Below are 13426 nucleotides of genomic sequence, written 5' to 3'. Positions count from 1 at the left end.
GTATTGCAGTAATAATGGAAGACTTCAATTAGCCCAATATTGACTGTATAAATGTATCATCGGTACATGCTAGAGAAATAAAGTTCCTGGATGAAATAAATGACATTTTTATGGAGCAATTGGTTCAGGAACTGACGAGAGGGAGCAATTTTAGATCTAATTCTCAGTGGAGCACAGGATTTGGTGAGAGAGGTAACGGTGGTGGGGCTGCTTGGCAACAGTGATCATAATGGGGTAGATTTTATAATTTTGCGCGTAGCCGCGCGTATCTTATAAAATCCAGGGTCGGCGCGCGCAAGGGGGTGCACATTTGTGCAACCTGTGCGTGTCAAGCCCAGCGCGCGCTGCCTGTTCCCTCCGAGGCCGCTCCGATTTCGGAGCGGCCTCGGAGGGAACTTTCCTTTGCCCTCCCCCCACCTTCCCCCCCCCCCCCCCGGCCCTATCTAAACCCCCCCTTACCTTTGTTGGCAGATTTACGCCTGCTGAAAGCAGACGTAAATCTGTGCGCGCCAGCGGGCTGCTGGCGCGCCATCACCCGACCCGGGAGCTGGTCCGGAGGCCTCGACCACGCCCCTGGGCCCGCCGCCGAAACGCCGCGTCATTCACGGAACGCCCCCGACATGCCCCTTTTATGAAGCCCCGGGACTTACGCCCCGGCGCGCGAGTGCCCTGTGCACGTAAATCCGGCCGGATTTACGCACGCAGGGCATTTAAAATCCGGCCATATATGATCAAATTTGAATTAATGACTGGAAGGGGGACAGTAAGCAAATCCACGGCTCTCATTGCGCGCACACAGGACACTCTCCTTTGCGCGCAATACAGTATGCAAATTAGGTCCTGCGGTAGAAACAGGTAAAAGAGGCACTAGGGACACTAGCGCGTCCTTAGCACCTCTTTAGGGACAGGAGCGGCGGCTGTCAGCGGGTTTGACAGCCGACGCTCAATTTTGCCGGCGTCGGTTCTCGAGCCCGCTGACAGCCACGGGTTCGGAAACCGGAATCCGGCAAAATTGAGCGTCCGGTTTTCAAGCCGCGGGCCGAATTTTTTTTTTTTTCTTACCCTTCGGGACCTCCGACTTAATATCGCCATGATATTAAGTCGGAGGGTGCACAGAAAAGCAGTTTTTACTGCATTTCTGTGCACTTCCCCGGCGCCGGGCAGAAATTAGCACCTACCTTTGGGTAGGCGCTAATTTCTGAAAGTAAAATGTGTGGCTTGGCTGCACATTTTACTTACTGAATTGCGCGGGAATACCTAATAGGGCCATCAACATGCATTTGCATGTTGCGGGCGCTATTAGGTTCGGGGGGGTTGGACGCGCGTTTTCAACCCCTTACTGAATAAGGGGTAACGCTAGCGTGTCCAAAACGCGCGTCCAATCGAATGTTGATTTCGGGCTTTATATTCTGGTTTCACTTTCCAGTAACCGAGTCTGTTGAATGGAGGAATAAAAAGATTTCACCTATTGTCACGTCTTATAACCAGTTAAGACGTAAGAATGTATTTGGTAAAACCAGTATGGTGTCCTAATGGTGAATACCAATGTTTTTTACAAAGATTTTGACTATAAATTATGATGATGTAGCTAATTAAATGAAAATGCTATGCTCCCTGCAAGAAAGAAGGAAGCACTGATTTGTAATTTTGACCTGTTCTTTCCAGATGACTGGGACACCGCTGTTGCCAGCCTGCTTCAGGTGACACCATTGTTCTCACAGTCTCTGTGGAGTAACACAGTGCGGTGCTACCTAATGAATACATGTGAAACCCAACTTGAGGTGGACCTCTTTCTTCAGGTAAGCAAGCATCACCTGTGCTTGCTCAGGTCACACTAGAAATGTTTGCAAAAGCAGCTGAGTACATTGTTTATTTTATGCAGTTGAGTTCTGATTGCAAGCTGCTTTTCTTTCAGGTCATATGAATACACTTCTTGCTCTGCTTATGATGGCTACTCTTTGCTAATGATTTCAGAGAGATATGATTCTCATTAGCTGTACATTTTTGGTGGGAGGCTCAGTTAACAATTGGCTTTAATCCTAGCTGATGGAGGCAGAGCACTAGGTTTATTTTTGGTTTTTTTATGGCATAACTGCATCTGCTTAAACCTAAGTGCAGAATGAATAAGCCAGTGTTCTTTGCCTCCAGGTGATGGAAGACCTTCTTTTGGTGCAGCAGCTCTGTAAGCTTTCAGAAGAAAGTATTTGATAAAAAAAAGATAATTTAAATAACAGAAAGTTTTATAGAGGGTCTACTTAAGGCCATGCCACTGGCAGGCTCCTTCCTTTTCAACAAGGAAAAGGTAGAGCCTGTTAAATTATCAGATCAGCATACTTTGCAAAGAAGAGAAACCTTTTGAGATATTTCCTTTTAACTGTGTTTCATCCTTCTTAAGTTGTAAGCTTAAAAAAAAAAAAAAAAAAGCTTTCACTTTATACTGAGACCCTCAAGTTGTGCACAGATAAGTCCCAAGGAGATTTTTAAAGATATATAACTAAAGAAGTATGCCACTTCTAGGGAACTTTACTGCACTTTAGAAAATGCTATTTTCAGATAGCCTAATTTGAATATGACTGAAACTGCTGTTGCCTTGCATGCGGCAGCAAATGCTGAGTTGCAAATAGCAGCGCTGCCTACTCCTCTTCTCTCGCAGTGATTAAAATCAATAGGACCTCTTAAAAGCTGTGCAAATCTTAAAAATATCAAATAAGGAGACAATCTCTGACACTAAGTCACCAAATCTAAAGATTTTATCTTTTCCCCAGGCAGTAGAACAAGCAAATTCGGTCACTGAAATGACCACAGCAGCCATTTTGAAAAACACTTGTTCTCAACAAAACACTGCACAGCCTCAGTTAAATAAAGATACTTACCCTCCAATGTTAGTGCCTGAAAAAAACTCTCAGAAAGGGATAGATTATGCTCTAAATTTGCCCTCAGCTAGTACTTATTCACCTGAATTCTTCAAATATTTGCATCGAGCATGTTATGCTCTTCAAGGTCAAATTAAGGCAATAGATGCATCATTAAACACACAGATGCAGTCAGATTGTTCAGCCTCATGGATAAACAAGCCTCCAACAAGATTCAGGTCTAGAACTGAGTTTGAAGAATTAAATTTGCCACATCATATTGATTTATCCAGTGATAATATGGAAGCAGTTTTATTGGACAATAACTATGATTCCCTGGAGGAAGAGGAATTATTTTCTGAAGGGAAGATGATGACTATCTTTTGACTCTTTCATAAGAGAAAAATTACAGTGCTAATTGCTCCAGTAAATTCATTGTTCAGATTATCTGAGACAAAGATAGAGGAAACCCTGATCATTAAAGGTATTAGCCTTCAACGGCTTTTCCCCTACATTCAGAAACTGAAAATATGGTCTTATCTGAGTGGGACTCTCTAGAGACTGGATATAGATGCATGAGAACTTTTAATAAACTTTATTCTCTGCCTATAGAAGTTCAAGAGTGTCTGTTTCAAATGCCTGAGGTTGATGCTATGGGCTCCGTAGTCACTAGAAAAATGACTATTCCAGTAGAAGGAGTTGCAGCACTCAAAGATCCACAGGTTAGAAAGATTGAGCTTATACTGAAGCGTGTCTTCATCTCAAGGAAGAGACTTTTTTTTTTTATTTTTGCAGCATTGCAATCTGTGTTGCATGCTTTAGTAATTGCAGTTCTTGATTATTGTAATGCCATATACTGGGGTCTCCCAGGTGTTTTAAACAGAAGGCCCCGGCAGCCGCAAGTGAAGCCCGTCCCACTTGTGGCGAATATGAAGCAGGTCCCAGTGAGAGTGAGTCTGTGTGTGGAGGTGTGTATGTGAATGAGAGACTGCAAGGCTATGTGTTGGGTGTGTGTGTGTTTGTATGAGAGACAGCTTGTGTGCAAGGGGGTGTGTGGTGAGTGTGGGTGGGTGTGCGTGCCAGAGAGAGAGGGACCCTGAGTGAGGACATTGTGAGGGAGTGTATATATGTAATGTAAGAGAGATTGGAAGCTGGTGCATGTGAAAAAGGGATTGTGTGTTTATGAGGGAGTGAGGGTGCTTGTTTGTTTGTGTGAAAGAGAGCCTGTGTGAGGATGTGGGTGCAATGTGTGCAAGAGAAAGAGAGAAGCTGGTTAAGAGAGTTTGTGTGCAATAGAGATGTGTATGAGGATGTGTGTGTGTGTGTACGAGTGACAGAAAGAGAGCCTGTTTTGAGGGGATGTGTGTATGTGAGAGAGAAAGAGGGAGCCAAGGTAAGCGTGTGTGTGTGTATGTGTGAGAGAGAGGGACAGAGGGAGTTTGAATGAGGAGCAGTACTGAGAGAGGGGTCAAACTCTGGGAATGGAGATATAGTGGGGAGAGGAGAGACAGAGGAGGATGGCAAAGTAAAAAGAAACTGACCAGGGGAGTAGGGAGAGAGGGTGGAAGGGACACTCATGCAGTGTACTTCTAGGGACATTTTTCTCAAAATTTTTAAAACTCTGCATCTTTAAGTACATTTTTTTCTGTAGTACATTTTAAATTAATTACTTAAAGACTGTGATGTATTTTGTGTTGTTTTGACCATTATAAAGTTTGCAGAATTTGAAATTTTTGTGTGCAGAATTTGAAATTTTTGAGATTGGAATTCCCCCAGGAGTAACTATTCTTTAGAACTTGCCTATCCTGTAAAAGAAATATTCATGATATTGCCATCGAAGAAAACTTCAGCTCAGGCGACACTAAACAAATTAATATCACAGGCTTTGTGTTCAGTTCCAGATCAAGAACAAAAGCACAGATGTTATGCCATATACTTTCTGATCCCAAATAAAGACGGCTCATTTCCCTCTATTTTAGATTTATAGGGGGTGAACAAAAGTCTACGTATCCTACATTTCAGAATGGAGAAGCTTTGTTCACTCATGCCCTCAATGTAGAAAAATGAATTTCTGGTCTTGCTTACAGAAGCATACTTTCATATTCCAATAAGAGAAAACTCTCAGAAATATCTTTGCTTCTGCATAACTGGAAAACATTATCAATTTAGAGCTCTCCCATTTGGGTTAGCAACAGTACCCAGAACATTCACCAAGGTAATGGTGATTGTAGTAGCCATTTTGAGAAATGAAAGAATAATGGTACAGTCCTATGAGGATGATTGGTTGATCAGAGCAAAGTCATTTCAAGAAGGACTCTGCATCATCCAGAGCAGTAAGAATGCTAGAAAGTTTGGGCTGGGTCATCAACTTTATAAAGAACAATCTTCAACCATTCTAAACAATAAAATACTTAGGAGCATTCTTCAACACAAAGGAAGGACATGTATAACCAACTCCCAAATGGATAAAAAGGATAATCGAGCAGTGAAAAATTTGCCAGACAAGAGACCCCAAGAGCTTGGGACTATCTATAGCTTTTGGGAACAATAGCATTAACCATAGATTTAATTCCATGGTCAAGAGCACAGTTGAGGCCTTTACAGTGTTCTTTACTTTCATGATGGAAGCCTCATGCTCAAAATTTCAAAGTTCATGTCCTTGTTCCTATGACAGTAAGAAAAGATCTGATATGGTGGATGAAGAGAGATCCAGAAGAGATCCAGAAGAGAGAGACTACATCCACATTTCGAGACCTCACCTTTCCCTCTCATGCATTGACTATATGTTAGTCTCCTGCGCGGCCTTCCCAGACATAGCTAGAGCTACCATAGAATCACAAGTTATCTTCGATCATGCCTCAGTCTCTATTCATTTGGAGATTTCCCAGCCATCTTGAAGATGATGTTAAATTCCAAAAAAACTTGAAAGATAAATGGACTGATTTTGCAATGCACAACCAACAACATACTTCCAAACCCCAATTATTTTGGGAAACCGGAAAGGCAGTGCTATGAGGAGAAATAATTTCTTATGTTAGCTCACATAGCAAAGCTTTACATAAAGACATTCTAGCCCTGCAAACACAATTATGACACGCTAAGACCGTGTTTATACACAATCCTTCCCCCGCTGAAAGAGGGACATTTTATAGTATACCTGGCCGCCTAAATACATTACTCAACCTCCGAGCGCAATATATCATGCAAAAAGGGGAATAGCAGCTTTTCTGTTTTGGGAACAAAACAGGGAAACTCTTGGCCAACCTCAAGCAAACATCTAAACCCAATTCCTTTATCACCCGCATGAGGAAAAACAATGGTGACTTAGTATCCAACAAACAGGATATATGTGAAATATTTCGGGTTTTTTACGAAACTTTATACACAGCTGACCCCATTGGAGGGATGGAGGTAGAAGACCTCTTTTTTAGAGATTTACCTCTCCCAACCATCTCTGCCTCCCAATTGGAATTTTTAAATCGCCCAATACAAACTTACAAAGTCTTGCAAGCGATTTTGTCGGTTCAGTCTGGTAAATCCCCTGGGCCTGATGGTTTTCCCTATGACTTTTACAAAATTCTACAGGCACATAGTCACACCCTTGACTAACTTTTATCTAGATGAGCTAGCTGCACAGTCCTTTCCTCCAAATTTTAATCTTGCTCATTTAACAGTACTCCCTAAACCTGTCAAGGACCCGCTATTACCGGCTTCATATTGTCCCATCTCTCTCCTCAACTGCGATCTTAAACTACTAGCCAAAGTTTTAGCCGACAGATTAAGCATACTATTGCCTGTTCTGATTTCTGATTATCAAGTAGGATTTGTTAAAAGGTGGAAAGCGAACTCTAACCTCATTAAGTTATTGACTGCACTAAACATCTGCCAATCCCATAATATTCTGGCCCTGGCAATTGGATTCGACTCTGAGAAGGCATTCAATCGGGTATCGTGGGCCTATCTCTTCTCAGTGCTTCATCGATTCGGGTTCCAAGGGGCTTTTTAAAATTACCTCCTCCTCCTACATGACAAACCAGTTTCAAAGATTGTAGCTAATAAATGTTTGTCTGAGGCTGTCCACATACAAAGAGGAGTCTACCAGGGGTGTCCATTGTCACCTTTGCTCTATATCTTCTCCATAGACCCCCTGTTGAGGAAAATTGGCCTCCACCCTAATATAGCAGGTTTTGAGAAATCACAGCACCCCTTCAAAATCGCCGCATTCGCGGATGACGTAAGTTTTTCTCATGGTACCACAGCATTCCCTCCCCTTAGTCTTACAACTTCAAAATGATTTTGGACAGTTCGCCAGGCTCAAAATCAATCAGAATAAGACTGAAGCCATCGACGTTACTGGAAACCTTCAGACGAACTGGCCAGGGGTATTCCCCTTTCAGTGGGTATCCAGTGAACTGAAATGCTTTGGTATTAAACTACCACTTAAAAGTACAGAAGGTTTATAAGGCCAATATACAACCCTTACTCCCACACATTTCCAACACATTAAATAAATGGCAGTCACTACCCCTCTCACTTGTGGGTAGAATTCAACTTTTTAAAATGGTAATCCTTCCTAAATGATTCTACGTTCTGTAGATGACACCCCTTTGGATTACAAAAAGCGACCATAAAAGTTTACTTAGAACTTTACGGTCATTTATATGGCGGGGGAAATGAGCTAGATTATCAATGGAGATACTCACAAAACCAATACTAGAAGGAGGCTTGGGTTGCCCCAACCTTTCCCTGTATAATTTGGCTCGCATTCTATGATATGTACGGGACTGGCTGTTTGCGATTTCAACCATTGTTCCATACCAGAGCCTGTTGGAGTGGTATGGAGTACCCTCACTCAACCCCCTGCTCCAAGTAGATTTGCAAATGACTCCCTTTCACATCAGGTCCCACGCATTATTCCATACATGTAGGAAAGCTTGGATACAGTTATGTAAGATATATGACCAGTCTTACCGTATGACTTCCCTTATCACATTGCCCACAACCCCTCCGTATTACCAGGATTAACAGAGGCAATCTTTGCCAAATGGCAACAAAAAGGCCTTATTTATATTTACCAGTTGTTTAAGGTTATTACTGGCCAGCTTCTGGACTTTACGGCGCTAAGCCAACAGTTTCACCTCTCAAAGGTCGACTACTTTGCTTTCTTGCAAGTACGACACTTCATTACCAGTAAATCTCCTTTCTTTTCAGAGTCTACACATACACCAAACTTAAGGGGAAAAGGCAACAACCAACAATCTTTCATTTTTACAGAACCTTAACTGAAGCAGATAAATCACATCATCTGGAGAAAATATATGCGAAATGGAGAGAATGGCTTCTCTTCTTGGTACTATTCGATGAGTTTAAAAACATTTTTCCATCATTCTCGATGTTTCGGAAAACATGCTGTTACGAGAATCTTACTATAAGGTTCTTTGGCAAATCTACATTACTCTTTCTTGAGCTTTTCGCCTTAAATTAAGTTCCTCAGAAGTATGTCTAAAGTGCCATAATGATGTAGGCACTTTCCCCCACTTAAGTTTATAGGCTACTGGCCCTACCTGTCGCACAACTGGAAATGGACCCACAAATCTCTGTGAAAAATTAAGTGAAGGCATTTTAAGGGGTTAAGTTTTTCATACTGAACCATACCAGGTTGGGATTGAGGTGCCCGGTGCCGTCTCTTGTCTGCCTGCCGCTTCTAACATTCCAGGAGGTTCTGCGTTTTTTGCAAAGATCCTGGAGTTCACGTCCCATTATGTTGGCTGTGCTACAGGTGACTGAGACTGGGACAGGTTTTCGTGTATGAGGGTGAGGACCGTTTTGAGCTGTTCATATGATTATTATGGCAGAACTCCGCCCATGCGAATGGAGATGCCCAGTTGTCTTGGCATTGGTTTACGTAGGCTCTTAAAGTCTTAAGAGTCTGATTTGTTCACTCAATTTGGCCATTGCTCTAGGGGTAGTAGGCCAAAGTAAAGTCCAAGGTAATCCCAATTTTCTTTCATAGGCTTTTCAGGAAGCGGGCTATAAACTGTACTCCTTGGACTGAGAGTATGTAGAGAGGGAGCCCGTGCAGATGGAAGATGTGCTAGATGAAGAGATTGGCCAATTCAGAAACCGAGGGGAGACCAGGGAGTGACCATCTTTGAAAAACAATCCACTACTACCCATATAGTGTGTTGCCACTTGAGAGGGGAAGGTCAGTGGCCAAATGGGTCCAGAGTTCCTTGGAGGATGGTAGCGGCTGTAACAACCCCCAAGGTCGCGTTCAAGAACTCTTGTTCATGGCACATGTGGGGCAGGACTCTAGGTATTGCTTCATGTTAGTCTTCATCTGAGGCACCAGTAATGATGGAAAATTACGTACCTGAGTCGTGGGCTCATTGAAGAACTTTCTGACATAGACATTGAGGAATATCAGTCTTCCCTGGTGGAACTGTCACCGCAGCAGCAACTATGATCTTTGCAGAGTCGATGATTTGTGGAAGCTTACAAGATCAAAGGAATGTGAGAGGGCATCGGCCTATTGGTTTTTCTCTGCTGGGTGTTATCGTAGTTTGACGTCAAACTGGTTGAAAAACAGCGACCACCAGGCTTGCCATGGCTTCAATCGTTGAACTTGCACCAAGTGTTCCAGCTTTTTGTGGCCCGTTTAGATAGTCACAGGGTGTCTGGCCCCTTTCAACAGATGTTGCCATTCGACCAAGGCTAGTTTTACTGCTAGCAACTCATGATCTCCAATGATATATATTTCTCTCTGAAAAAGTAAACTTCTTAGAGGAATAGGAGCAGGTCACGAGGGTTCCATGGTTGTTATGTTGTAAGAGGACAGCCCCACCCCGAGGTTCGAGGCATCTACCTCCAGTATGAATGGCTTGGACAGGTCTGAATGTTGCAAGCGTAGGTCATGGGTGAATTCCTCCTTGAGGCGCTGAAAGGCCTGAATGGCACTTTCAGTCCAATTCTTGTTATCTGACATCCTTTTATTAAGAGTTGTGAGGAAAGCGGCCAACGTAGAGTAGCAGTGAATGAATTGCCTGCAATAGTTTGCAAACTTGAGGAAGCGCTGCAGGGCTTTGAGGCCCACAGGTTGGGGCCATTCCAGGATGGCTTTGTTTCTCCTTGTCCATGTGTAGGCCTTGCCAAGAAATGATATAGCGAAGGAACGGGGTTTCCTCCTCTTCGAAAGTACATTTTTCTAATTTTGTGTAAAAATGGTGCTCTCGGAGTCTCTGAAGAACTTACTTCAAATGATCACGATGTTCTTGCAATGATTTTGAAAAGACTAGGATATCATACAGATATACCACCATGTGGGAGTAGAGAAGATCCCGAAAAGGCTCATTGACCATAAACTGAAAGACTGCAAGGGCATTGCATAACCCAAAGTGCATCACCAGGTATTCATAATGCCCATCCATGGTATTAAAAGCCGGTCTTCTGTTCATTTCCCTCTCCGATCCTAATCAGGTTGTATGCCCCCCGCAGATCAAGTTTGGTAAATATCTGTGCCCCTCTGAGGTGGTCAAAGAATTCTGTGATCAGTGAGAGATCATATTGATTCTTCTTGGTAATTGCATTGAACCCATGGTAGTCGATACAAGGGTGTAGTGAACTGTCTTTTTTTTCCCCACGAAAAAAAAGCTGGCCCAGCAGGTGACGAAGAAGAGCGAATAAGAACCCTCTGTCCAGATTTTCTTTGGACATGGCCTCTGTTTCAGGCACGGATAGAGGGTAGACTCTACCCTTGAGTGGTACATTTCCTAGAATCAAGTCATTGGGATAGACGTAGGAGCGATGTAGTGCAGGACTTCTGCCTGCTGTTTGCTAAAGACATCTGCATACTCTGCATATTGTGATGGCAGACCCGGTAGCTCCAGGGTGACCGTCCGGGTGAGGAGCAGGACAAGTGAGACCTTGGAAAGACATTGTTTATGGCAGCGGGAGCCCCAATTGATGTAAGGCTGGTGCAAAATGACCCAAGATAGGCCTAAGATGACTGCATTGACCGCTTTGGACAGCACATATAAGTTGATCTGCTCTCCGTGCAGGTCGCCTGTCTGCATAGCAAGCAGAATGGTGGCCCTCATGACACATCCAGGTAAGGATTCCCCATGAACAGATGAGACTGTGAGCATATTGTCCAATGGAATGGTTGGGATCTCCCGTAGTGATGCACCAAGAACTCATGAATGAAGCTGCCTCTAGCGCTAGTATTGAGGAAGGCTTGTGTATTCACAAGGGTGTCCCCGAATGAGAGACATACTGGTATTAGAATTTGTAGAGAGGTACATGGTCGACCTAGGGAGGCCTCTCCCACCAGACCTAGTTCCTGGAGTTTCCCAGCTTGACTGAGCAGCGATTTGCATAGTGCTTAGGTGCGGCACATTATAGGGACAAATTGAGGCATGGACCACTTGAGGTAATTTAACGGCATGGACTCCTCTTGTATTGGTGCTGACTCAGGAGGTGACCTGGGGGTGAGGCGAGTGGGACGACAAGCCAGGCCCCTCTTTCAGGTCCTTTGTTGAAATCTAAAGTCCAGGTGTATGGTCAAACCTATTAGCCCCTCCAATGTATCAGACAGATCCCGACCAGCCAACTCATCTTTGATACCTACAGATGGCGCTCGCCTGAAGATGGCTATTAAGCTCTCATTGCTCCATTGGAGGTTCAGATGCCAGAATATGAAAATGAACTGCATACTCTCCAACAGACCAGGAGCCTTGTCTGATCTGAAGAAGCTCGGTAGCCATGGAAGATGTTCTCCTGGGCTCATCAAAAATCATGAGTAATTCTCACAGTAAGTTGTTCAGATTTGCTAAGAGTGGATCATATCTCTCTCCCAGAGGGGTGAAGCCCAGGCTAGGGTGGAACTGCCCAACAAGGGCAAGATATATGTAATCTTGACATGATCAGATGGAAAGAAAGCTGCTTGCAATTCAAATTGCAAACAGCATAGATTCAAGAAGCCTCTACACTTAGTGGGATCCTCTTCGTACCTTGGAGGCAGAAGCAAATGAAACATGGAGGTAGCAGGCCATACTGGAGGTGCTGGAGTAGGTGTTGCAGGAGCTGGATGAGGGGCCATACCCTGAAGATAATTGGCCATCTTATTCAGTTGGGCTTGCTGCTGTTGTAGCTGATGGGCTAATCCAGCAATGGCAGAGACCTGGAACAAGTCCACCGAGCTCATGACCTCAGCAAACTGTGATGAGTAGCATGAGAGTGAGCCATTGTTGCTGTGGCATAGTTGACACAGCCTCATAGGCGAATCTTCAAGGCCTATGCCAACAGCTGGCTATCATGCCCTGAAGCGGGATGGACTGGAACTTATATCAGTTTCCTTCCCTGCAGGTTGAGTCTTTGGCAGCTGGCAGGACTTAGGTGTGTCCCTAGGGTGGTGCAGAGAGCAAGAGTCCAAGGGCATTCTGAGGTTAGGAAAGGCAGCAGACTAGAGATACCAGGAACAGGAGCAAGCAACAAGCAAGTGTGGTCCAAGCAAGAAGCCAGGTTCCAGCGGCAGGCAATCGTGGTCAGGTTCAAAGCAAGTGGTCAGTATCAGGAGATCAGTCCAAAGATGGATGAAGGGTCCCACAAAGCAGACCGGAAGACAGTCTGTCGAAGCCAGAAGGCAAAACAGAAACCAGACAAGACCGGTCACCTTAGCTTAGAAATATTTATTCGCACGTATTTTGAAATGAAAATCGCTCAACTCTGGCCGAGTTCCGCACAGCAGCTGCGTCAGGGGCTTTTTGTTAAAAAATTTTTGGTCTGAATTAATTTTGCTAGATGCCAATTCTGATCTATTAAAAGAAATATAGGGTTACGACCAAGAAATTACTTTGATGGTGTGCTGTTTCCAAAAGTATTGCTGAGGAGATTATGCTCAGTTAAATATTACCTCTACCATAGTTAGTTATGTAAATCAAAAGACTTCTAAGTATATCAACATCAAGTTCAAGGCAGTGACTGGTAGCATAACTTTATTGATACGGGAAAGCGTGAGACTTGAGTGGACTTAATTCACGACTATGGAAAATATTTGAAGAAGGTTGCTCTTCATGATACATTTTTGAAAAAAATTGTGTATGGTTTTTGAATGTATTTTAGAGATTTTCCTTTTCACTAGCATTTTTGAAAAAAAATTCTATAAAAAAAATAGTTGTGTTTCTGTCACATTAAAACAGAGCTTTCCAAACTGTGTGTCGGGACACATTAGTGTGTCGCCTGCAGTGTGCAGGTGTGTCGCGCAAGCCCGGTCAACTCTGATGCGAGTTTGGGCTTTTTTTTTTCTAGAGATTCAATTTTTTTTTTCGGTTTATGGGTTGCTTATTATTGGGTGATTTTTGCTGTCAGTCGCGTTTTTTTGGGGGGCTTGGTGGGTGGAACGAGCCCAGCCATCCTTGCATTGGCTGCTGCTGCCGATGAGGCCTGGCCATGAGGAGTACTGACTGCAAGCAGCAGTGTCTGGTGATCATTGAAGGGAGTGAAGCACTTAACTGGCAACAATCAAAAAGACGAGGTACATGAGTGTGGGGGCCAGACATGTGCTGGGGGGAGAGAGA

General features: G+C 43.8%; 1 protein-coding gene across 6 annotated transcripts in view; it reads left to right on the top strand.

The window, feature by feature from the left end:
- The window catches only part of NPHP3 (nephrocystin 3), a 232133-nt gene that overhangs the window by 46808 nt on the left and 171899 nt on the right, over positions 1 to 13426 (top strand). For all 6 annotated transcript variants that reach the window (XM_029589318.1, XM_029589315.1, XM_029589314.1 and 3 more), the window contains one exon: positions 1666 to 1799. In XM_029589318.1, coding sequence (XP_029445178.1) covers positions 1666 to 1799 — 134 coding nt within the window. The remainder of the gene's footprint in view (positions 1 to 1665; positions 1800 to 13426) is intronic.

The sequence above is a fragment of the Rhinatrema bivittatum genome, chromosome 2, assembly GCF_901001135.1.
Source record: "Rhinatrema bivittatum chromosome 2, aRhiBiv1.1, whole genome shotgun sequence".
NCBI classification, from domain to species: Eukaryota; Metazoa; Chordata; class Amphibia; order Gymnophiona; family Rhinatrematidae; genus Rhinatrema; species Rhinatrema bivittatum.
The sequence above is the reverse complement of the archived record's forward strand: the minus strand, read 5'-3'. Positions and strand labels throughout refer to the sequence as shown.